Source organism: Equus asinus, chromosome 7, assembly GCF_041296235.1.
Source record: "Equus asinus isolate D_3611 breed Donkey chromosome 7, EquAss-T2T_v2, whole genome shotgun sequence".
NCBI lineage: Eukaryota > Metazoa > Chordata > Mammalia > Perissodactyla > Equidae > Equus > Equus asinus.
The window spans coordinates 65,900,773-65,924,895 of NC_091796.1; the positions used below are offsets into that span (position 1 = coordinate 65,900,773).

The 24,123-nt window shown below is 39.1% G+C and overlaps 1 protein-coding gene across 6 annotated transcripts in view; it reads right to left on the bottom strand.

Annotated features, from left to right (window-relative positions):
- Positions 1–24,123, bottom strand: part of GCH1 (GTP cyclohydrolase 1) — a 130,090-nt gene that overhangs the window by 76,357 nt on the left and 29,610 nt on the right. For all 6 annotated transcript variants that reach the window (XR_011504589.1, XR_011504588.1, XM_070513662.1 and 3 more), the window contains exons 2-3: positions 19,062–19,171; positions 15,360–15,415 (exon numbers count right to left, since the gene is read on the bottom strand). Coding sequence is in view for 4 of the 6 variants with exons in the window: in XM_070513662.1 (XP_070369763.1) it covers positions 15,360–15,415; positions 19,062–19,171 (166 nt within the window). In the remaining 2 variants the exon portion in view is untranslated. The remainder of the gene's footprint in view (positions 1–15,359; positions 15,416–19,061; positions 19,172–24,123) is intronic.

Genomic DNA, 24,123 nt, shown 5'->3' on the forward strand with positions numbered 1-24,123 from the left:
GCCATTGATTTAAAAATTAGTTATGACTTCTCATAGTCGTCATTTCTTCTTCTAGAATAAAATTTCAGGGACAACATCAGATGACAGCAGCAATACTGGGCATCCATACTGTGCTCCACACTTTAATAGGAGGGCCTCTAACATTTACCGTTACCCATGGTGCCTGCCTGTTTCTGGCAGAGAGCCCTTACTGCCAAAGGAGGGTGGTTCCTGCAACCGTCATTGAGCACTGATGACAATATGATTACGTGGTGAACTGGGTCCCTAAGCTCAGTTTATAATGGCTTATTCCTAGCTTATGCATTTTTCTTTTTCAAGTAAGGAGTAGATGTTAAATTTGTCTTCTCAGCATTCAAGATAATCATATAGCTTCCCTGAATTTAAAAAAAATCCTTAAAGATTTTATTTTTTTCCTTTTTCTCCCCAAAGCTCCCAGGTACATAGTTGTATATTCTTAGTTGTGGGTCCTTCTAGTTGTGGTATGTGGGACGCCGCCTCAGCATGACTCGATGAGTGGTGCCATGTCCGCGCCCAGGATTCGAACCGACGAAACCCTGGGCCGCCTGCAGCGGAGTGTGCAAACTTAAGCACTCAGCCACGGGGCCAGCCCCTAAAAAAAACCTTTATTTTCCCCCTTACTCTTGAAGATAATTTCTTGAGAGGTGTTTGTTGGGAACAGAAGCCTAGCTCGATACTGCAATTTCTCTGCCATATCAGTCTACATGCTGTTACCTCGTAGGCAGTAGTCTTCTCTGTGGCTGCTTTGATGATATCTGAGGACATGTACTCTGCAGGTTTCTAGGCTGTATCACTATTTTGTCCTGTTTGGACTTTATTAGGCTTCCTGAATCTGAAGACTGATACTCAGCGTGCTCCGGAAATGTTTTCAGGCGTTACCTCCTAATATCGAACCTCCCCCTGCCTGTCATCTCCAGGAACTTCAACTAAGGGCCTGTCAGACCTCAGACGACAGCACCAGGACTTTGGCTCCATACTTTCTGTATTCTTGGAGTAAACCTCCCTGGGTCACGATGAAAACAGTACTTGTAGACTTTTTTTTTTTTTTAAAGATTTTATTTTTCCTTTTTCTCCCAAAGCCCCCCAGTACATAGTTGTGTATTTTTAGTGTGTGTCCTTCTAGTTGTGGTATATGGGATGATGCCTCTGCATGGCTTCATGAGCGGTGCCATGTCCACGCCCAGGATTCGAACTGGTGAAACCCTGGGCCGCCGAAGCAGAGCGCAAGAACTTAACCACTTGGCCACAGGGCCAGCCCCTTGTAGCCTGTTAAAATAGCTTTATTATTTATTTTTTTTGAGGAAGATTAGCCCTGAGCTAACATCTGCTGCCAATCTTCCTCTTTTTTGCTAAGGAAGACTGGCCCTGAGCTAACATCCATGCCCCTCTTCCTCTACTTTATATGTGGGACACCTGCCACAGCATGGCTTGACAAGCAGCAGGTAGGTCCACACCTGCAATCTGAATTGGTGAACCCCGGCCCGCCGAAGCAGAATGTGTAAACTTAACCACTGTGCTACTGGCTCGGCCCCCTAAAGTAGCTTTTTTCGACATTTAGGATTTTTACAACCACATTTGTAGCTGAGATCAGTCTATAATTTTTCTAAAGCCAGCTTTATCAGGCTCTGTTATAAGGGATTGTCAGCTTTGTCAGTTACTTGTGTAGCTTTTCAGGTTTTCCCATGCTCTGGACTGACTTATACAACATGGGAATTCGTGGTCACTTGGAAGTTTGAGAGAATGCTGTTAAACTGACTGAGCCCAGCCCCACCTCCCACCCGACTCCCAGCATTAATTTGACTTTTCTAATGGTTACTAGTTTATCCAAGTTTTCTAACTTTTCGTTTATTCCCTTCTCTCTCCAGCTTTTTTTTAAACTTATTCACAAAGATTTAAAGTTTTTAAAGCATATTTTTAGTTACATAGCCTCTCATTCCTAGATACTAGTATGTATCCTCTCAATTATACATCCAAGCAATCTATGATACAAGATTTTCAACTTCGATTTATGATTTCTATTCTTCTCTGATTTTTCTAAATATTTTTTCTTTCCCATTTGTTCTTTAAACTTGCTTTATAATTCTTTTTCTTTAAAAAAATATTGAATGCTTAATTTATTTGTTGTCTGCATTTAATGATGAAAGTATTTATGGCTGCAAATTTAATTCCAAAGTGCAGCTTTTAAAAAAATTTCGGCTTTACTTAGGTATAACTGACATAAAAATTTTAAGATATTTAGGGCTTGCCTGGTGGTGTGGTGCTGAAGCCTGCGTGCTCCACTTTGGCGGCCTGGGGTTCACGGGTTCGGATCTCTGGTGTGGACCTACACATGCCCATCAGACCATGCTGTGGCAGCATCACACATACAAAAGAGACGAAGATTGGCACAGATGTCAGCTTGGGGACAATCTTCCTCAACAAAAAGAGGAAGACCGGCAACGGATGATTTAAAGTGTACATCACGTGATTTGATATGCAAAGACACTGTGAAATGATTCCTCCATCTAGTTAATTAACACATCCATAGCCCCATTTTTTTTGGTAAGAACAATGAACATAGGAGTACAGATATCTCTTTGATATCCTGTCTTCATTTCCTTTGACTATATACCCAGAAGTAGGATTGCTGGATATGGTAGTTCTATTTTTAACTTTTTGAGGAACCTCCATACTGTCCCCATAGTGGCTGCACCAATTTACCTTCCCGCCAACAGTGCACAAGTGCTCCCTTCTCTCCACATCTGCGGCAACACTCATCTCTTGTCTTTTTGATAACAGGCATTCTAACAGATGTGAGGTGATATTTCATTGTGGTTTTGATTTGCATTTCCCTGATGATTAGTGATGATGAGCACCTTTTCATATATTTGTTGGTCATCTGTATGTCTTTTTTGGAGAGACGTCTATTCATTTTTCTGCCCATTTTTTAATTGGATCGTCTGTTTCTTCACCAGTGAGTTGTAAGAATTCTTTACATATTTTGGATATTAACCCCTTATAAGATATATAATTTGCAAATATTTTCTTTCATTCAGTAGGTTGCCTTTTCGTTTTGTTGATGGTTTCCTTTGCTGTGCAGAAGCTTTTTAGTTTGATGTAGTCCCATTTTTTTATTTTTGCTTTTGCTGCCTTTGCTTTTGGTGTCAAGTCCAAAAAATCATCACCAAGACTGATGTCAAGGAGCTTATCCCCTAGGTTTTCTTCTAGGAGTTTTATGGTTTCAGGTCTTATGTTCAAATCTTCAATCCATTTTGAGTGGATTTTTATATATGGTGTAAGACAGGGGTCCAGTTTTCCTAACACCATTTATTGAAGAGACTATCCTTTCCCCATTGTATACTCTTGGCTCCTTTGTCGTAAATTAATTGACCATATATGCATGGGTTTACTTCTGAGCTCTCTATTCTGCTCCATTGGTCGATGCATCTGTTTATATGCCAGTGCCATACTGCTTTGATTATTAAAATAAAGGGGACATAGTTGAGTACTAGATATAACCAATGGACATCTTATTTAAATAGTCCACTTACTGGTCTTATAATACCTGTGCTAGGTCCCCTGTTTTCTCTTTTGTATTATGCTTTCTCTCCTCCTCTGGCAACTGAAAAAGTCATCTGGTGACACTTTTGCAGGAAGAATGCATGATGGTACAATTTAACCCTTGCAAATCCTAAAGAGTATTTTGGACGACTTCATATAACGTGCCTTGACAAGCTTGACTTGACACCGGGCTGCAAATTCTCAAGTGTGGCCAGAGCAAAGAGCAAAAGAGCAGCAGGAGATGGAACTAGATCAGAGTGGGACTTGTCAGCTAAAGTCAGCTTAAATGTTATGGAGAGTTACAGAGAGCAGCAGCAGGAAATCCACACTTTAGAAAGAATATCCTAGCAGCACTTGAGAGCAGATTTAAGGACCCAAAGAGATTAAAGGCAGGGAGGAGGTAGAAGTTTAACAATAATGCAGGAGGAACATAAGAAAGGCCCAGCAGACCGGCAGCAAGGACAAGAAGCAAGAAGGCAGCATGGTACTGGGGCAAAGGGGGCTGCTGCAGGAGGCTGGTGAGCAAACATAGCAATGAGTGGATCCTCCTCCCTCCTTACCCTAAAATAGATTCCAGATGGAACAAAGACGTAAATATAAAAATAAGGCCACAAAAAAACATGAGTTTATTACTGCATAAAAGGTTTAAACTTCTTTATGGAAAAATAATACTATAAAACAAATCAAAACACAACTGACAAGCTGGGAAAAATTATTTGCAGCACCTGACTTAACTGCTTTCACATTCAGAGAGCTCATACAAATCAGTCCTAAAAAGACAAATAACCCAATGGAAAAATTAGCAAAGGCTAAGAGCGGGAAGTTTCTGAAAAGATTCAACGTCACTCTTGCATTAAAGAAAGGCCAATTAAAACAAAAGGTACCAATTTTCACTTCTCTGTTTGGCAGAGGTTGAAAAGAATGATGAAAACCAATGTTGGCCAAAGTGTAGAGAAACATACACCATTTATCTATTATTAAGAGTATAAATTGGTATGATCTTTTTTGGAGAGCATTTTGGTAATATCAAAAATTCAGCTACCTTTAACCCAGCAAATTTTACACTAGCAATTCATCTCACAGGTACACTCAAAATATGCAAATATATAAAAATACATTCACCAAAGCATTTTTTCTCCTTTTTTGAAAATAGTCTCAAACTGTAGACTATTCTTATCTATATTAAAGACTGGATAATGGATTATATTAATCAAAGAAATACTATATAGTCATTAAAAGGAACTTGGACTTTTTGGACTAAAAAATGTCCAAGGGATTTCAGAATATTTTTAATTTAAAAAAAAAAAGAAAAGAAAAGTTGTAGTACAGAATGTGGGGTACCATCTCCCTTTTTTTGCTTTGTTTTATTTTGCTAGTTTTAAAGAGCTATATGTTTGTGTTTGCATAGAAATTTTCCAGAAGGATAGTGAAAGAAATCTCCAGTTTTAACTCTGGGGAATGGAACTAGGAAAGCTTTGCCTTCCCACTCATTTGTATTTAACTGGTAAGTGTGTTACTTTTATAATAGAGAGAAAGAGGCAAAAAGAATGTTGCCTCTGTAATCTAATGTCCACTCTGCCTTTGTCACTATCTCCCAGTCACCCCTGCCCAAATCTCTTATGTCTGTCAATCAACCTGCTCCCTATCCACCAGAATACGCCTTGCTCCTACCCTTGGATTGGCCTTTGCTTATGCACTAACTACACCTAGAGGAACTCTTCCATTTACAAGTCTCTCAGCCCTCCACCTCTGGGCGTCTCCAACCCTGCCAGGCCACAGGCATCTGTGGCTCCTCTGAACTGAGATGCTCCTCTGAACTGGGAGCTCCTAATCAGGCATTTCTGTGGCACCTGCTGCCTCAGACTGTCCCTGCCCTTGAAGGCAGTGGCTGTGTCCTACCTCTCCCTAGCAGCCACAATCGCTAGCACAGTGTCCCTTCACAGCAAGTGCTCAATAAACAGATTCAGCATGGCTACCCCAAGGCACTACAATTCTATATTCAAGATAGAATTATGTTCATTCAATTATTCGAAGGCAAGAAAACTAATACATATTCACTGGACTTTCAGCAACAAAAGGAATTTCTATTCAAACCTAAGTTTACTCTAGAATTTTACTATAGTTAAACCAGATCAACTCACTTCTGGCATTTTCTTGTTCCTTAAGGCTTTACTGTTTGATATTTGACTTCCCTGGCACTGAAAGGTCATTCGTTTAAAGGCAAGCATATAACAAACCTCACATACAAGATTAAAATGAGCAGTGAAGTTTTGCTAAGACATTCAGTTTTCTTTATTACTCTTGACTTGCTAAATATTGCTACTTCTTATAAGGAATAATCAGTTGGATAAAATCTTAGTCTTCTCTCCCATTTAATAGATCCTCTATTCAAATTTTTTAGGGGATCTCGTCAAGAAGGTGGCATAGGCAGACTCTGAACTCACCTCCTCCCATGAATACAACCAGGTTACAACCATTCTTGGAAAAACTACCCCAGAGACAGAACTGAAAACTGGATAGAAACAACCCCCATAACAAGGGATAGCCCCAACTGAGGTGGAAGAGGCAGAAATTCCTTCTGGAAAGAAAAAAAGCCACCTTTGCAAGCCGTGGAGCTTCACAGCACAGCGGGAGCCACCCTAAGGTATGCGGCCTTCCCTGGAGATATGGGGACCTGAGTGGGGACCTCTGTTACCACTACAAGCATCCTTTGGACTCAGCACAACTGAGACAAGTCTCATACTATCTGGTTTTGCTGGCTATTAATTGCAGTGGGGAATACCCCCAGAAAAGCTATCAGACATAAGCAGAAAAACCCGGCTCTTAAAGGGCCCATGCACAAATTCACCCATCTCAGAAAGCAACCTAAAATCACCAGAAAGTAAGGCGCACAGTCCTTTGGTGAAGAGACTCACCTGGTAGGCTATAGGTACATCTTGGTAAGAGGTGAGACCTCTCTGGGGTCTGAGACATCAGCAGCAGCCATTGTTTAACTAGTGCAGGTATGCTGATAAACACACTGGCAGGTGCCATTGAAGTTCTTCTCTTGGTCTGTTAGCCCAGGGGTCTGCTGCATCCACTAGAGCACTGATTTAATCCAGCTCAGCCAGGGCAGGAAGCCCACCCTAGGGACTGGCCCCATTCAATAGCAAGCCCTCAGGCTAAGCGTCAGCCTGCATAAACTGGGTGCCTCGATCCTCTGCAGGCAGGTAGGTGTGTCTGCCTCTGTGGGGAAGGGCCTGCGTGAAGAGCAGGTGAAGTGTAGGGGGCATTGGTGGAGAGTGTGGTGGCTTCTGCAGTGGGGTGCTTGGGTACGCTCCAGGGGTTGGGAAGTGTGCGTGGGCCAGGACCATGTTGATGGTGTGTGAGGACCTGTGGGGGATGGGGCTCAGCAGCAGCAGCAGACCTGTGCTTCAGGAACAGCCACAAAAGGGATCGGCCCCTTGCAAAACCTGAAACAATTGGGTGTTCCTGTGCCTGGGGCCAGCCCCACTCAGCTGCAAGGTGATATAGCTGACAACAGCCTTGCAGGCCTGAGGCCTATAGCAATTGTAAGCACCTGAGCCTAACAATAAGCCCCACTGGGTGCCTACTCACTTAACAGAAAAACTGCCATAGAAGTGTGCTGATAGACTTTGTAGCCAACGGTGCTGAGGCTCCCCAAACCCAATTCACAAACACTCGGCCAGGGAGGGAAAGCCTAGACTCTCTGGGTACCTGCAGTAAGAGCAACCCTGCCGCAGCAGATGGACACAAGTAGCCCACACAGGGGTCACTCCGGGAACATTTGGACTGCTGATGAGAGGGAAGCACACTGCTGGGCCTCAAAAGGTGTCTCTTACAAAAGGTCACTTCTCCAAGATCAGGAGACTTAGTTGATTCACCTAAAACATAGATATAAGCACAGAGAAAGAGGCAAAATGAGGAGCAAAGGAATATGTGCCAAGCAAGGGAACAGGACAAAACCCCAGAAAAAGAACAAAATGAAAGAGAAATAAACAATTTGACAAAGATGCTCACTGATCTTGGGAGAAGACTGGGTGAACACTGTGAGAACATCAACAAAGAATTGGAAAATATAAAAAAGAACCAATCAGGGGCCAGCCCCATGGCCAAGTGGTTAAGTTCATGTGCTCTGCTTTGGAGGCCCAGGGTTTCACTGGTTCAGATGCTGGGTGCAGACATGCCACTGCTCATCAGGCCATGCTGAGGCAGCATCCCACATAGCACAACCAGAAGGACCAACAAATAGAATATACAACTACGTATTTGGGGGCTTTGAAAAGAAAAAGAAGAAAAAGAAGATTGGCAACAGATGTTAGCTCAGGTGCCAATCTTTAAAAAACAAAAAGAAAGAACCAATCAGAAATGAAGAATACAATACTGGAAATGAAAAATTCACTAGAGGGACTCAATAGCAGAGTAGATGATATAGAAGAACAGATGAGCAACCTGGACAAAAGACTAGAGGAAATCACCCAAGCTGAACAGATAAAAGAAAAAAGAATTGAACACAACAAGAACAGTCTAAGAGAACTCTGAGACAATATGAGGCAGATTAACATTCTTATTATGGGTGTCCCAGAAGGAGACGAATGAGAAAAAGAGGCAGAGAATCTATTTGAAGAACGAATAGCCGAAAACTTTCATAACCTAAGGAAGGAAACAGACATCCAAGTACAGGAAGAACAGAGAGCACCAAACAAGACACACCCAAAGAGGCCCATACCAAGACACATTATAACTAAAACGGCCACATAAAACATAAAGAGAGAATCCTAAAAGCTTCAAAAGAAAGGCAACAAGTGACATACAAAGGAAACCCCATAAGGCTATCAGCTGACTTCTCAGCTGAAATCCTACAGGCTAGAAGAGACGGGCACGACATATTTAAAGTGCTGAAAGGAATAAACCTACAGCCAAGAATACTCTACCTGGCAAGATTATCATTCAGAATGGAAGGAGAGATAAAGAATTTCCCAGACAAGCAAAAATTAAAGGAGTTTATCACCAAGAAACCAGTTTTACAAGAAATGCTGAAGGGACTTATTTAACGGGGAAAGAGAAGACCACAAATAGGAATAAGAAAATTATATAAAAACAAAAAAAAACCTTGGTAATAAAATCACTGGTAAAGGCAAAAATACCATAAAGGTACAGATCAACCACCTATGAAGATAATATGAAGGTTAAAAGACGAAAGTACTAAAATGACCTATTTCGATGATAAGAGGGTAATGGATAGACACACACAAAATAAGAGATTAGATATGATTTCAAAAACACAAAATGGGGGAGGAAGGGAGTAAAAGAGTATAGCTTTTAGAAAGAGGTCAAACTAAAGAGACTATCAACTTAATATAGATTGCTACATATGTAGAATATTATATATGAACCTCATGGCAATCACAAACCAGAAACATATAATAAATAAGCAAATAAGTAAGAGAAAGGAAATCAAACGTATTACTAAAGAAAGGCATCAGACCACAAGGGAAGAGAGCAAGAGAAGAAGAAAGGAACAGAGAAGAACTACTAAAACACCCAGAAAAAAAGTAACAAAATGACAATACATACATATTTATCAATAGTTACTTTAAATGTCAATGGACTAAATACTCCAATCAAAAGGCTAAGGGTGGCTGATTGGATAAAAAAACAAGACCCATATATATATATATATATATATATATATATATATATATATATATATATATGCTGCATACAAGAGACACACTTCAGACCTAACGACACTCACAAACTGACAGTGAACAGATAGAAAAAGATATTCAATGTAGATGGCAAAGAAAGGAAAGCTGGGGTAGGAATACTCCTATCACACAAAGTAAATTTTAAAACAAAATTGTAACAAGGGACAAAGAATGGCACTACATAATGATAAAGGGAACAATCCAACAAGAGGATATAACACTGTAAGTATCTATGCACCTAACATAGGAGCACCTAAATATATAAAGCAATTATTACACAGACATAAAAGGAGAAATAGACAGTAACATAATAATAGTAGGGGACTTTAACATTGCACTTACACCAATGGACAGATCATCCAAACAGAAGATCAATAAGGAAACAGTGGCCTTAACTGACATGTTAGACCGGATGGACTTAGTAGATATAAACAGAACATTCCATCCAAAAAACTGCAGAATATACATTCTTTTCAAATGCTCATGGAATATTCTCCAGGATAGATCACATATTAGGCCATCAAACAAATCTCAATACATTTAAGAAGATAGAAATAATACCAAACATCTTTTCTGACCACAAAGGTATGAAACTAGAAATCAACTACAGGAAGAAAATCAGAAAAGCCACAAATATGTGGAGATTACACAAAATGCTACTGAATTTTGCATTACCGGGTCAATGAAGAAATCAAAGGAGAAATCAAAAAACACCTGGCAACAAATGAAAATGAAAATATGACATGCCAAAATATATGGGATACAGCAAAAGCAGTTCTAAGTCAGAATTTTATAGCAATTCAGGTCCACCTCAACAAGCAAGAAAAATCCCAAATAAACAATCTAACAGTGCATCTAAAGGAACCAGAAAAAGAAGAACAAACAAAGCCCAAAATCAGTAGAAGAAAGGAAATAATAAAAATAAGAGCAGAAATAAATGAATTAGAGACTTAAAAAACAATAGAAAAAAATCAATGAAATCGAGAGCTGGTTCTTTGAAAGGATAAACAAAATCGACAAACCTTTAGCTAGACTCACCAAGAAAAAAAGACAGATGGCTCAAATAAAATCAAAAATGAAAGAGGAGAAATTAAAATGGACACCTCAGAAATACAAAAGATGATAAGAGAAGACTATGAAAAGCTATATGCCAACAAACTGGATTATCTAGAAGAAACGGATAAATTCTTAGAATCATACAACCTTCCGAAAGTGAATCAAGAAGAAATAGAGAATTTGAATAGACCAATCACCAATAAGGAAATTGAAACAGTAATCAAAAACTTCCCCAAAATAAAAGTCCAGGACCAGATGACTTCCCTGGTGAATTCTACCAAACATTCAAAGAAGACTTAATACCTATCCTTCTCAAACTCTTCCAAAAAACTGAAGAAGAGGGGAGGCTTCCTAACTCATTCTACGAAGACAACATTATCTTGATACCTAAACCAGACAAGGACAACACAAAAAAGAAAATTACAGCCCAATGTCACTGATGAACATCGATGCAAAAATCCTCAACAAAATACTAGCAAATCAAATACAACAATACATTAAAAAGATCATACATCATGATCAAGAGGGATTTATTCCAGGGATCCAGGGATGGTTCAACATCTGCAAATCAATCAATATGATACACTGCATTAACAAAATGAAGAATAAAAATCACATGATCATCTCAATAGATGCAGAGAAAGCATTTGACAAGACAGAGCATCCCTTTATGATAAAAACTCTGAACAAAATGTGTATAGAAGGAAAGTACCTCAACATAATAAAGGTCATATATGACAAACCCACAGCTAATATCATTTTCACTGGAGAAAATCTGAAAGCTATCCCTCTAAGAACAGGAACAAGACAACGATGCCCACTGTCACCACTCTTATTTAACATAGTATTGGAAGTCCTAACCAGAGCAATCAGGCGAGAAAAAGAAGTAAAAGGGATCCAAATTGGAAAAGAAGAAGTGAAACTGTCACTATTTGCAGATGATATGATTTTATATATGGAAAACACTGAAGAATCCACTGAAAAACTTTTAGAAATAATAAACAAATACAGTAAAGTTGCAGGATACAAAATCAACATACAAAAATCAGTTGTATTTCTATACACTAACAAAGAAGCAATAGAAAAAGAAAGTAAGAATACAATCCCATTTACAATTGCAACGACAAAAAAAATAAAATACCTAGGAATAAATTTAACTAAAGAGGTGAAACATCTGTGAGCTGAAAACTATAAAACATTGTTGAAAGAAATTGAAGAGGATACAAAGAATAGAAAGATATTCCATGCTCTTAGATTGGAAGAATTAACATTAGTTAAAATGTCCATACTTCCTAAAGCAATCTATAGATTAAATGCAATCCTCATCTAAGTTCCAATGACATTTTTCACAGAAATAGAACAAAGAATCCTAAAATTTATATGGAACAACAAAAGACCCCCAATATCCAAAGGAATCCTGAGAAAAAAGAACAAAGCTGGAGGTATCACACTCCCTGATTTCAAACCCTACTACAAAGCTAAAGTAACTAAAACACCATGGTACTGGCACAAAAACAGACACAGGTCAATGGAACAGAATCGAGAGCCCAGAAATAAACCCACACATCTATGGACAACTAATTTTCGACAAGGGAGCCAAGATCATACAATGGGGAAAGGACAGTCTCGTTAATAAGTGGTGCTGGGGAAACTGGACAGCCACATGCAAAAGAATGAAAGTAGACCATTATCTTACACCATGCACCAAAATCAACTCAAAATGGATTAAAGACTTGAACATAAGATCTGAAACCATGAAACTTCTAGAAGAAAACATAGGCAGCATGCTGTTTGACCTCTGTCTTAGCAGTATTTTTTCAAATACCAAGTCTGACTGGGCAAGGGAAACAAAGGAATAAATAAACAAATGGGACTACATCAAACTAAAAAGCTTCTGCACAGCAAAGGAAACCATCAACAAAAAACGAAAACACAGCCTAACAACTGGGAGAAGATACTTGCAAACCATATATCAGATAAGGGGTTAATATCCAAAATATACAAAGAACTCAAACATCTCAACAACAAAAAACTAACAACTCAATTAAAAAATGGGCAAAAGATCTGCACAGACATTTCTCCAAAACAGATATATGGATGGCCAACAGGCATATGAAAAGATGTTCAACGTCATTAATTATCAGGGAAATGAAAATCAAAACCAGAATGAGATATCACCTCACTCCTGTCAGAAAGGCTATAATTGACAAGACAGGAAACAATAAGTGTTGGAGAGGGTGTGGAGAGAAGGCAACCCTTGTACACTGCTGGTGGGAATGCAAACTGGTGCAGCCACTATAGAAAACAGAACGGAGATTCCTCAGAAAATTAAGAATAGATCTACCATATGATTCCACTGCTGGGTATTTATCCAAAGAACTTGAAAACACGAATGCATAAAGATACATGCACCCCTACGTTCATCACAGCATTATTCAAAAATAGCCAAGAGGAGAAAGCAACCTAGGTGCCCATTAAGGGACAAATGGATAAAGAAGATGTAGTATATACACACAATGGATTACTACTCAACCATAAGAAATGACAGCCATTTGTGACACCGTGGATGGACCTTGAGGGTATTATGCTGACTGAAATTAGTTCAGAGGGAGAAAGTCAAATACCATAGGACCTCGCTCCTAAGTAGAAGATAAAAACAACAACAAACACACACACAGCAACAGAGATTGGATTGGTGGTTACCAGAGGGGAAGGCGGCGGGGAGGATGGTGAAAGGAATCATTAGGCATATGTGTGCGGTGATGGATGGTAATTAGTCTTTGGGTGGTGAACACAATGTAATCTACCCAGAATTCGAAATATATTATGATGTATACCTGAAATTTATATAATGCTATAAACCAATGTTACTACAATAAAAAACATCTTTTTACAAACTATCTGAAAGTAACATACACTCAGTTCTCTCGTTTAGTGTTCCATTTTTTTCTAAAGCTTTAATCCTATTAGTGAAAGGACAAATCCCTACATTAATAAACTCCTTTGTATTGTTTCATAAAAGCTTAATTATCTGAGATCTTTTCCTTTCACTAGTAAAGGAAACAACCAGGGATTATTCTCTTCTACCTCCAAGTTACGATTTATTTCAAGATCTCACTGGTTCACTCCGGAATCTATTTCTACAAGGTGTTACTCACAGTCTACACAGTGTGGTCTTCTAGAGAAGGCCACTGACATTAAGACGGGCCTAGTGTGGTCTGCCACGCTTTTACATAGGTGAAAAGTACCCACTACACACCTTCCACATACGGACATTCTGTTACAGGCATCAGCACTGCCAGAATTTCTGTATGGGAAAGGAGTAGGGTTAGAGATCTTGCTGGAAGTGGGGGCAGCAGGAGACAGGGCCTACAGCTACGTCTGCACGGCAAGCACACCGATTTCACCCAGACTATGCATTCTAAAATGATAAAGATACACAATTTTAGTAAAGACAGTTTTATTCACAGTTGACATGACTTTATTATTTGAGAGTAAGTTAGTGGGGTGTGGGCTACTATTAGAAACTACAGGAATTTAATTACCCCCGTCTCCACCAATACCCTTTTTCAGCCACCCCTCGGCACTGCCACTGGGTACAGATCACTGAAAAGCAGCAAGATGTTTCCAGATTTGTGTTAAGTGCCTCGCTGCAGTGAAGCGATTACAGCTATGACATAATAACCTCCTTCCACGTGCCAAGTACCCTGTTTGGTGGCAAGACTGCTTAGCAGGAATGAGGTCAGAACCTAGGGAAGTTAAATTTCTCTCTTCTACCTACTTTCTCTTTAATCCCTAGAGGAAATGAGTAAGAAAGAGGAAGTGAAAACAAAGTAAAAAGAACAGCTGTGGAGAGCAGCTGTCAGATTGCTGGAGTGGTGGTTGCAGATTCCAACATGGAATTGGAAAAGGTCTGGACTACCACTTCAGGATTGTGGTGAATCCCAGTGCCCAAGTGGAGAAGCCGGAACACATCAGAGCCACAGAACAGTCAGATGGTCACAAAGATTCTTCTATTCCAATTTTTATAGGGCCATTAAAAAACTTTGATCGAGTTATCCAAACTTAGCTTTTTATTTAAAAAAGGTGCAAGACACGTGACTGTATGTTCATTACCTGTTCCTTCATTTTATTCTTAACTCTCTCTCAACACAGACACACACACACACACATACACACTTCCCAGTATTTCCCCATCACCCAAGACTCATTAACCCTATACAAAGAAATTACAGAAAAGGATATTTAGAAGCAATAAAGTATTGGTGGTTGGGTCTATCAGAGATATATGAACACTAACCCTTAAATTGACTTCCAGTTAAACATAGATGACCACGCTTATATATCACCTCTCCTTCCTAAAACCAAAATAAAAATGGTAGCAAAGGAATTTTTTAAAAGGCTAAAGAATGGAAAAGATGACTGTAGCAGAAAGGAGAGAAATAGGTGAGACGAGAACATTGTCTCTGAACAGAGCTGAGAAAGCCAAGGAAGGCACAGTCTTGTGTCTGCAGAGGCAAAGAAAGCAGAAGTGACCTGATTGGCCCTGCAGCATGCCAGAGAAATGCCTGGAGGTATGCACGGACAGCAGAAGTTGAGGCCCCAAATGGCAGTTTGATTAAAAGTCTGAAAACGGTGCAGTGCAGTTAGACCCCTGCCCAGGTGTCCTCTCCCACCCCTCCCTGCTGGCTAAACCACCCTTAAAGGTCAGGGACTTGCCTGAATACACTCTCGGGGCCTCTCCAGTCAGGGAAGTCTACAGAGGAAGGTATGACCTAAGACTTCAAGGATGTGTCGGTGGAGGAAGAGGGGGGAGGTAGGAGAGGAGAGCAGACAGTGGAGGAGCAGGAAGATAAGGTCATTGTGCCTCAGGTTCTCTAAGTCTGTTTGTCTCTGAAACTATAAATTTTAAATTGCAATATGACTTCCAGGTTAGATCCACACTGGTCAAGAGAAAAACGCTAGCGAGACTCTCACCGAATAGGGGCAGGTCCTAGAAACCTGTTTTCCTATTCACCACACAGTCATACTTACCTCGCAAGTTTGCTGAGGCCAAGGACTTGCTTGTTAGGAAGATAACCGATATGGACCTTCAAAGACGAGACAGAAATCATAAGCTAAGTGAAAATATAGTGCTTCTTTGTGACAAAATAAGGAAATAAGTAAATATTATACAGTATACTTACTACGTAATTCAACACAATGAAAATGTATCCTTAAAATATCTAGAAGCTCTATGATTTAGAAAATGAAGCAATTATATAAGCATTTAAAAATGTACATAAATGCAGTAAAAAGAAAATATATAAGAATGATTCAATTAATAAAATGGCAAGTTTGAAGTACAGTCAAGGTATTTCCTGGTGAGGTTAAACTCTCGATACGATTCTTAAAAGTCTTTCCTCTGCTGAGGGGACACATTCTCCAGAAAGGGCAAATTATTCTGTAGCAACATTAAAATGCAGCCAGGAAAACCTCCTTTAAATGGCCGAAACTGTAACTGTAAATATTGCCACTCCACACATCATGGCGACCTTAAAAATTCCACCTGGTGCGGAGGCCCACTGCACTGAAAGAGGGTCTCCATGCCCTGTGTTGGTGTGGCAGCCCCATTTCTAAGCTGCTGAAGAGCACCATTCTCCTGACAGGAGAAGACAGACACAGCCACAAATGTGGCTCAGCAAGAACCTGGATCTTCAAACATAAGTTCTTACAGGACCCGCTAGAAGGCAAAGCCATTTCTTTAATTTTTAAAAGGCACTGATTAACATCTAATACGTAAATGTTACCTCTCTTTTAACCAAGTACTAAGTATGAGAAAATACCAGTTCTCCAAAAAGGCTAATAAAGTAAATGGTCATGTGTAAGCAATCAATTAACCTAATGTAAAATTAAAACTTCCTTTGCATCACGGTTTGCCAGAATTGGCTGCATCTGTTCACCTAATATTTACTGTACACTGGAATAACTGACCTAGTAGTAATTAGTGATTTTTCACCTGTTAGCACTATGCTTTGGGAGTTTGAGAACACCAACTCATTGCCTTCCTGGTCAGCAGAAGGAGAAAGTAAATTTGCACCCGAGTGTTGGGTATCTCAAAGAAAAACCAGAGTTAAAACTTTCCCATAGAACCAAGGTCCTCTGTACCACTTGAAATTTTTATATTTATATGCAGAGTTATAATTTGTTCATTGTTTGTACTAATTTTGATCTTCCTGAAGACCCTAAGTCATTTAAATGTCCATTTTTAGGAAATCATCCCTGAATAATATATTTAAAAACAGAGTTAGCAAGAACACAGACAAAGAGGTAATCATAGCAGAAGGCAACAGGATAGAGTCGTGAGAAGCTGAGCATAGGATCAAGCTCTTGGCTCTGGCCCAGCCAAGTCACTAACTCCCTGTGGCTTCTTAGATAAGTGAAAGGCTTTCTAGACCTAATTTCGTCACTTACAATAAAAGGCAGTGATGAGTTCAAAGGTTCCTTCATTCTTAAAAGTCCTGAGCCCTGCTATCACAAGCCCAGTGTCATTAACTGTGGCACTGCCAGGCAGCGCATGCCTCCTGAGGTGATGAAATACGGAGTCCGCAAGTACTCCTATGAAATACTCTTCTCAAAAATGTTTAGCCTTAATTTTAGAAAGTTTTAGATATAATCTAGTTTATAGGAAATCTAGAAGTTGAATGGAACAAGTCCAGAAGGTGGGACACTCTCTATAGCACAACTGGCCCAGTCTCTTTAATGAGAGAATGCCATTGGGGGAGGGTAGGACACTATTTTAGAATCAAAAACTTAACAGACATAACAACCAAACGCAATGCAAATACAAATATGAGACCCTTATTTGGATTCTGGATTAACCAAGCCGACAGTAAGAGTTGAGACAGACGGAGAAATGTAAATCTGGGTTAGTTATTAGATGCTATTTGGGAATTACCGATAATTTTGTTGATGGTAGTGCTACTGTGGATAATAAAATATTATTTTAGAATGCATATTAATTACTGATGAAGAGTCATGCTGTCTATAACATACTTTATATTTTTTAACATGTTGAAGGATTTACTGCTAACGTTTTTAGGCTGATAATCGAATCGGAGTTATGTTTCTAAAAAAATCCTTATCTCTCAGAGAGACATACTAGAAGAAAGCATGGAAAAAATACATGATATCTAGGGTTTGCTTCAAAATAGTCTAGTGGGGGCCTATATATCACAAGGTTGGTCCTTTACTGATAACTGCTGAAGCTAGTTGATGGGAACATGGAACTTTATTATATAAGTCTTTTTATTTGTATATATGTGTGAAATTTTTTACAGTAAAAGGTTTAAGAAAGAGATATAGATACCACTACACACATATCAGAATGCTGAATTTTTAAGTTAAGACTGAAAGTGCCAAGTGTTGGCAGGGATGTGAAGAGACTGGGATTCATGTGAGAGTATATGAAGTGCAAATCAGTACAACCACTTGGGAAAACTAAAGGTCAATATCTAATAAGTTGCACATGGGTATACCCCCAGGACCCTGCAATTCCACTCCTCGCATACATCTCTAAAAGAAATGCATGCATATGTGCACCAGAAGAACGCTGGTAGCAGTACTGTTTGTAATTGCAAAACAAAACAAAACTGAGAGAGAGAGAAGACAACACAAATATCCACCAAGAACAGAACAGATAAATAAACTGTGGTATGTGTGTCCAATGGAATAATACACAGCAATGAAAAATAAACAAACTACAATGACAGGCAATAACGTCAACAACTCTTATGATGTGGAACAAAAGAAGCCAGACACAAAACAGAATATGCTGTAGATTCTTTCCATTTATATATAGTTGAAAAACAAGCGAAACTAATCTATAGTGTTAGAAATCAATATACTGGCTACCAATGGGGACAGGGAACAGGCTGGGGATTAAGAAGGGGCATGAGGTGAGCTTCCAGGATATTAACAATGTTCTAGCTCTTGATCTGAGAGGTGGTAAGGAATACCCTTACGACTTGTACATTCTTCTGTCTGTTTTCCTTTATAAAAAATTAAATACTTTAACAAAAAATGTGAAGCAAATATTAACACATTAAATTTAGGTGATGGGTATATAACACTATTTCTATAAGTCTTATGTTTGAAAATTATTAATAAAAAGTCAAAATAAAATAAAATTATGATATGCGGGGAGGGGAAGAGAACAGGACAGCTCTTGGCCCTAAACCCGCATGTTCTTAAAGGTACGTTTAACTACAACAAGCTAGATAATATTATTTAGCTTGCAATAGAGTCATTTTTCCTCATAAAGAAAGAGTTGGAAACAAACTAAATCTACTCATACTATAACCTCTTCCACAAGAAATTCTGCAATCATTACAGCTTATGTTGTATTATACAAAAGTATATCTTGGATCAAACATTATTTAGTCAAAATAAAGGTCAAAGGTTTTCAGAGCCCAAGGCAGCTACCCAAGAAAAAAATGTGATTTTAATCTCATTATTTTAACTCATGAATATGGTATTTACTATGAAATGCTTGCCCCAGGGCCTTCTACTACTTTGTTTCTGCTTTGTTAAGTTGAAGCTACTAGTCAAGTTAATAAAGAGTAAACATTTATGTGTAATTCTAAATATCTGAGACGTTAGGTATTAGCAGGTGAGAATTTTAAATAGAATTATCCTAATTTTAAAACTTTGATTGTGCTTTTGTAAATTGTTATGAAACGACAGAGAAAGCCTTACCTTTCCAACAAATGGAACTAGATGATGTTCACACATGGAAAACATATCTATGTCCTTTACGATTACCATCTCGTCATGATCTTCATCAAATACAGCATCATTTAGGACATCTGAAATAAGACGCTTGCTTTAGTAACATTTCCAAATTTATAGAAAGACACAAAGCAGAAAAGCTAACAATCTCTATGGGTAAATACAAATTAACAGTCGACATAAGAAAGAACATTAATCCTTACTAAAATATTAAGGGAATGCAAATTAAAACTAGTTATTTTTCTCCCACCAAATTAGCAAAGTGTTTTTCTTTAAATGACGGGAAAAAGCCTTATGGTATAGTATTACATAAAAATGCAGGATTATAAATATATTTGCAGCATGAGAAAGGGAGGAAGAATTTATGCAAAACAAAAGAGTGGCTAGTTCTGATGGGAGAAACGGGCTGCTTTCACTTTCTTCCTTACATTTTCTTGCACCTAATACTTTCTCTATCATGGATGTGTAGAAAACCATATCTGAGAAAAAAACTAATCCTTAGCCCTCTGATTTCTGAGGCCCGATCCAGACACCCGTAAACTCGACCTCTGTTACCAATTCCCCAAGTAATTTTCTACCTTTGTAAAATGTTGGAGTTATTGCATGAAACATCAGACCTAAACAGTTGCCTTCCTCCCTTCCTCAGGAAATAAATGCTACAGTGTTTATGTGTACACCTGTCCAGACCTGCTCTGGGTGAGGAGCACTGTCTCGTTTAACCTGTGGACTCTGGCACACACAGCTAGGCACACAACAGACATTTAGAAACAAAAAAACTTTATTTTTAAAAACTGCACTGATTTCTGGACAGCTTGGCAGACTAGATACATTCAAGATACCTAGCTGCATGATTTCAAGGATTTGGGGCTACCCAATTACAGAGTACGATGACACTGAGAAGGGAGGAGATGAACGCAGCTTCGCAGCCACCTACAGCTATTTCAGAAAGGCAGGCTGCTGAGTGAGTCACAGAGAGGATGCATACACGTCCACCCACACCACCGGACCTTCAGTGGCTCTGTTGCCACTAGAACAGAGTCTCACCGATACTGAGTCATCATTTAACCACAGTCATCATCCCCTGAGTCAGGCTGTGCAGTAGAAAAGTCATTAGTATAGTCAACAAAAGTGAACAGGCGGAGTTTAGCCGCACAGACAAAAAGGACACCCCTGTCAGGGGAGGCTGATAAAACCCAGGGAGGAGAGCTCAGTGCCATCCTTTAAGTAAATGCTCCTTCTCCAAAAGTAGTTTTCTATTCTGAATACTCTGCCCTAACCTTCAGTCACATTTCTGAAACAAGTCCAAAAGTGGATTCTTAGTGCTCCCTAGAGTACCTGGATTTCTCCACGATGTTAATGTATTATTGCCATGTGCTGCTTACTAAAATCTTTCAGGAAACTTCCTGAAAGTAAGAACAACAAAAAATATTTCTTAAAGAACAAAAGGTAATTGTGACATGTAGGAAGTCTTCATTCATTTTCTCTGGCAAAGAATGAGAGCATCCCCATTCTAAGCTCTGACAACAACCACAGCATGTGTGTTAAAAGCTGTCCCTCGAGTTAGTCTAAGATAGCATCTGGCTCCATCGCTAACTAGCTGTTAGACCTTGGGCAAAGCACTCTGTGTCTCTATCTTCTCAGCGGCAAAATGGGCTTGAAAAAAATGCCTCCTTCACCGGGGTACCATGAGAATTAAATGAGATAATCCACCTGTGTTTAGAACTGTGAAGGTGGAGTTGTCACTATTACTGTTATAATAATTAAAGCTGAGGAGGTTGTAAACTATGTGCCATGCACACTGATACATATCAGAATTCAAAAAGCAATAATTTGGGCCAGCCATGGCCGAGGGGTTAAGTTCACGCGCTGCTTCGGTGGCCCAGGGTTTCACTGGTTCAGATCCTGGGCGCGGACATGGCACCGCTCATCAGGCCACGCTGAGGCGGCGTCCCACATGCCACAACTAGAAGGACCCACAACCAAAAATACAAAACTACGTGCCGGGGGAGTTTGGGGAGAAAAAGCAGAAAGAAAAAAAAAAAAAGACTGGCAACATTTATTAGCTCAGGTGCCAATCTTTAAAAAAAAAAAAGCAATAATTTGCTTCTAAGAAACAGACTTGGAAATATAGTAACTTTATGGTGAAGAAACCTGGCAGACACTACCTTAACCGAGTGATCAAGGTTAACGTTATCAGTGATCAGACATATTGATGCCAGCCAGCTCCTGATACAAGAGGATGAGAAGGGCATACCACCTCTGTGGTATTCTTTCCCAAAAAACCTAACTGCAGTCTAGTCGCCAGACAAGTTGAGGGACAGTCTAGAAAATATCTAAACAAGTGTTCTTTTAAAAAGACATGGAAAGACTGAGGAACTGCCACGGATTAGATGAGACTAAAGAAACATGACAACTAAATGCAATGGAAAAACTAAAATCCAAATAAAGTCTGTAGTTTAGTTAACAGTACTGTCCCTACATGAATTTCTTAAGTATTGACAACTGTACCACAGCTGTGTGAGATGTTCACATTAGAGGAAGCGGGGGAAAGGGCATATAGTGATTCTCTCTACTACCTCTGCAATTATTCTAAGTCTAACATTATCTCAAGATGAAAAGTGAAGGAAAAAGCAACAAGATAACGTCCATCAACTGGAAAGTGTCAACAACGGAGCGCTGCCCAGAAACAAAATGGAACAACCACTGATACCTGTACTAACGCGCTGAATTGCCAGAGAATGATACGAAGTGAAAGAAGCCACATATACACACACACAAAAAACTGTGTATGAGATTCTAGGAGAGGCAAATATAGCGAAAGAAAGCAGACAGGTGGTTTACGAGGGACCAGAGGGGTGAGAGAGAGGATTGGCTGCAAGAGGGTAGGAAGAAACTTCTTTGGGTGATGGAAACAATCTACCCCTTCACTGTACTGATTGTTGTACAACCACATGTATTTGTCAAAATTCAAATTGTACATATAAAGTTGAATTTTATTAAATTTAAGTTATACCTTAATAGAACTAACTATTAAAAATATTTATTTTTTAAAAACTGTCATACAGTATGCAACCCTTTTTGTAAAACAGTGAAAAGGGGAAACAAACATATACACACATATGTATGCTTATTTTCAAAGAGAAACAGAAGAATAAATCAAAAAGTTAATAAAAACAATTACCCATAAAGGCCTAAGAGAAAAGGAGAGAGGGGATGTGGATAGAAGCGAGACATCTTTGAATACAATTTGTTACATAGTTTTGACTTTGAAACCATGTAAATGTTATACATACTCAAAATTAAACCAAAAAGAAAAAAACTAGAGACCCTCACACATTTTAACGCCTCGTGTGGAGATGGAACACTAATATGTTGCCTACATCCCATTTCATTAAAATGAACCCAGACTATAAACTTGAACGAGCCAAATCCTATTTCTTTAATAATGAATCTTCCCTGCCATATTGATTTATGTTTTGCTCCAACATATCTGAAAGCTACCATCTGCGGCTAATAAGAACAAAACACCACCACTGATTGTTTTAATTTCCTGCCTGTTATCAGCAGCAAGAAAGTAACCCTGGAAACGAGGATTTATGGCATTCTACTTCCTACTGTTGGTCATAAGGAACAAAGGAAACCAAAGCAGCCTCCAAAAGTTAAAGGTTTGCCTACAACAACGCCATACAATGTCAATTCTAAAGTACATCTTTCTTGTGTTGTTAATGATTAAGCAATGACAACAAAGACCCCTGCTGGGTAGCCCTCCCTAAAATATTCAGTCCCTTCCAGAAATACAGAAGGCAGGCCCACAACATGATCCCAAGGACCTATTTAAGTGCCCTTTGAAGCAAGGGTTCTCAGAACTCCCCAGGGGGCTTGCTAAAACACAAATAGCTGAGGGAACCCTTGTGCACTGTTGGTGGAATATAAACTGGTATAGCCACTATGGAAAACAGTACAGAGGTTCCTCAAAACATCAAAAAAAAAAAAAAAATAGAAGTACCATATGATCCAGCAATTTGATTTCTGGTATTTATCTGAAGAAAATGAAAACACTAACTTGAAAAGACATATGCACCCCCATGTTCACTACAGCATTATTTACAATAGCCAAAATAGGAAACAACCTAAGTGTCCATTGATAGATAAGTGGATAAAGAAAATGTGATGTATGTGTGTATATATATATATACATATACATACATACTTGTAATGAAATATTATTCAGCCATTAAAAAGAATGAAATCCTCCTATTCAGGACAACACGGATGGATCTTGAGGACATTATGCTAAGTGAAATAAGTCAGAGAAAGACTTATGATATACTGTATGATCTCACTTATATGTACAATCTAAAAGAACACAAAAACAAGCCATAGATACAGAGAACAGGTTGGTAGTTGCCAGAAGCAGGGGAGCGGGGGGTGGGCAAAATGAGTGAAGGGAGTCAAAAGGCACAAACTTCCAGTTATAAGATACAGAGGTCCTGGGGATATAACGTACAGCATGGTGACTACAGTTAATAATACTGTAACGCACATTTGGAAGTTGCTAACAGAGTAGATCCTAAAAGTTCTCATCACAAGAAAAAAATTTTGTAACTATGTATGGTGATGGATGTTAACTAGACTTATTGTGGTGATCATTTCACAATATATACAAATATCGAACCATTATGTTGTACATCTGAAATTAATATAATGTTGTATGCCAAGTATAGCTCAATAAAACAAAAACAAAACCACAAATCACTGGATCCCATCCCCAGAGCTTCTACTCTCATCGGTCTGGGTGGGCGTGAGAACTCACATTTCTGACAAGTTCCCAGAGGATGCTAATACTCTGCTCCGAGAACCACACTCTGAGAGTCCCTGTTTTGCAGTATTCCATGTTTTGTGCTGCACAGAGAATCTTCACACCTTCGAAATGCTCCTACTCAAACATATGGATATACATTTAAGGACAAACATAGACCTGTTTATGCTGCAGTAAAGGGTGGGGGGGGAAGGTAAAAGGAAATTCCTG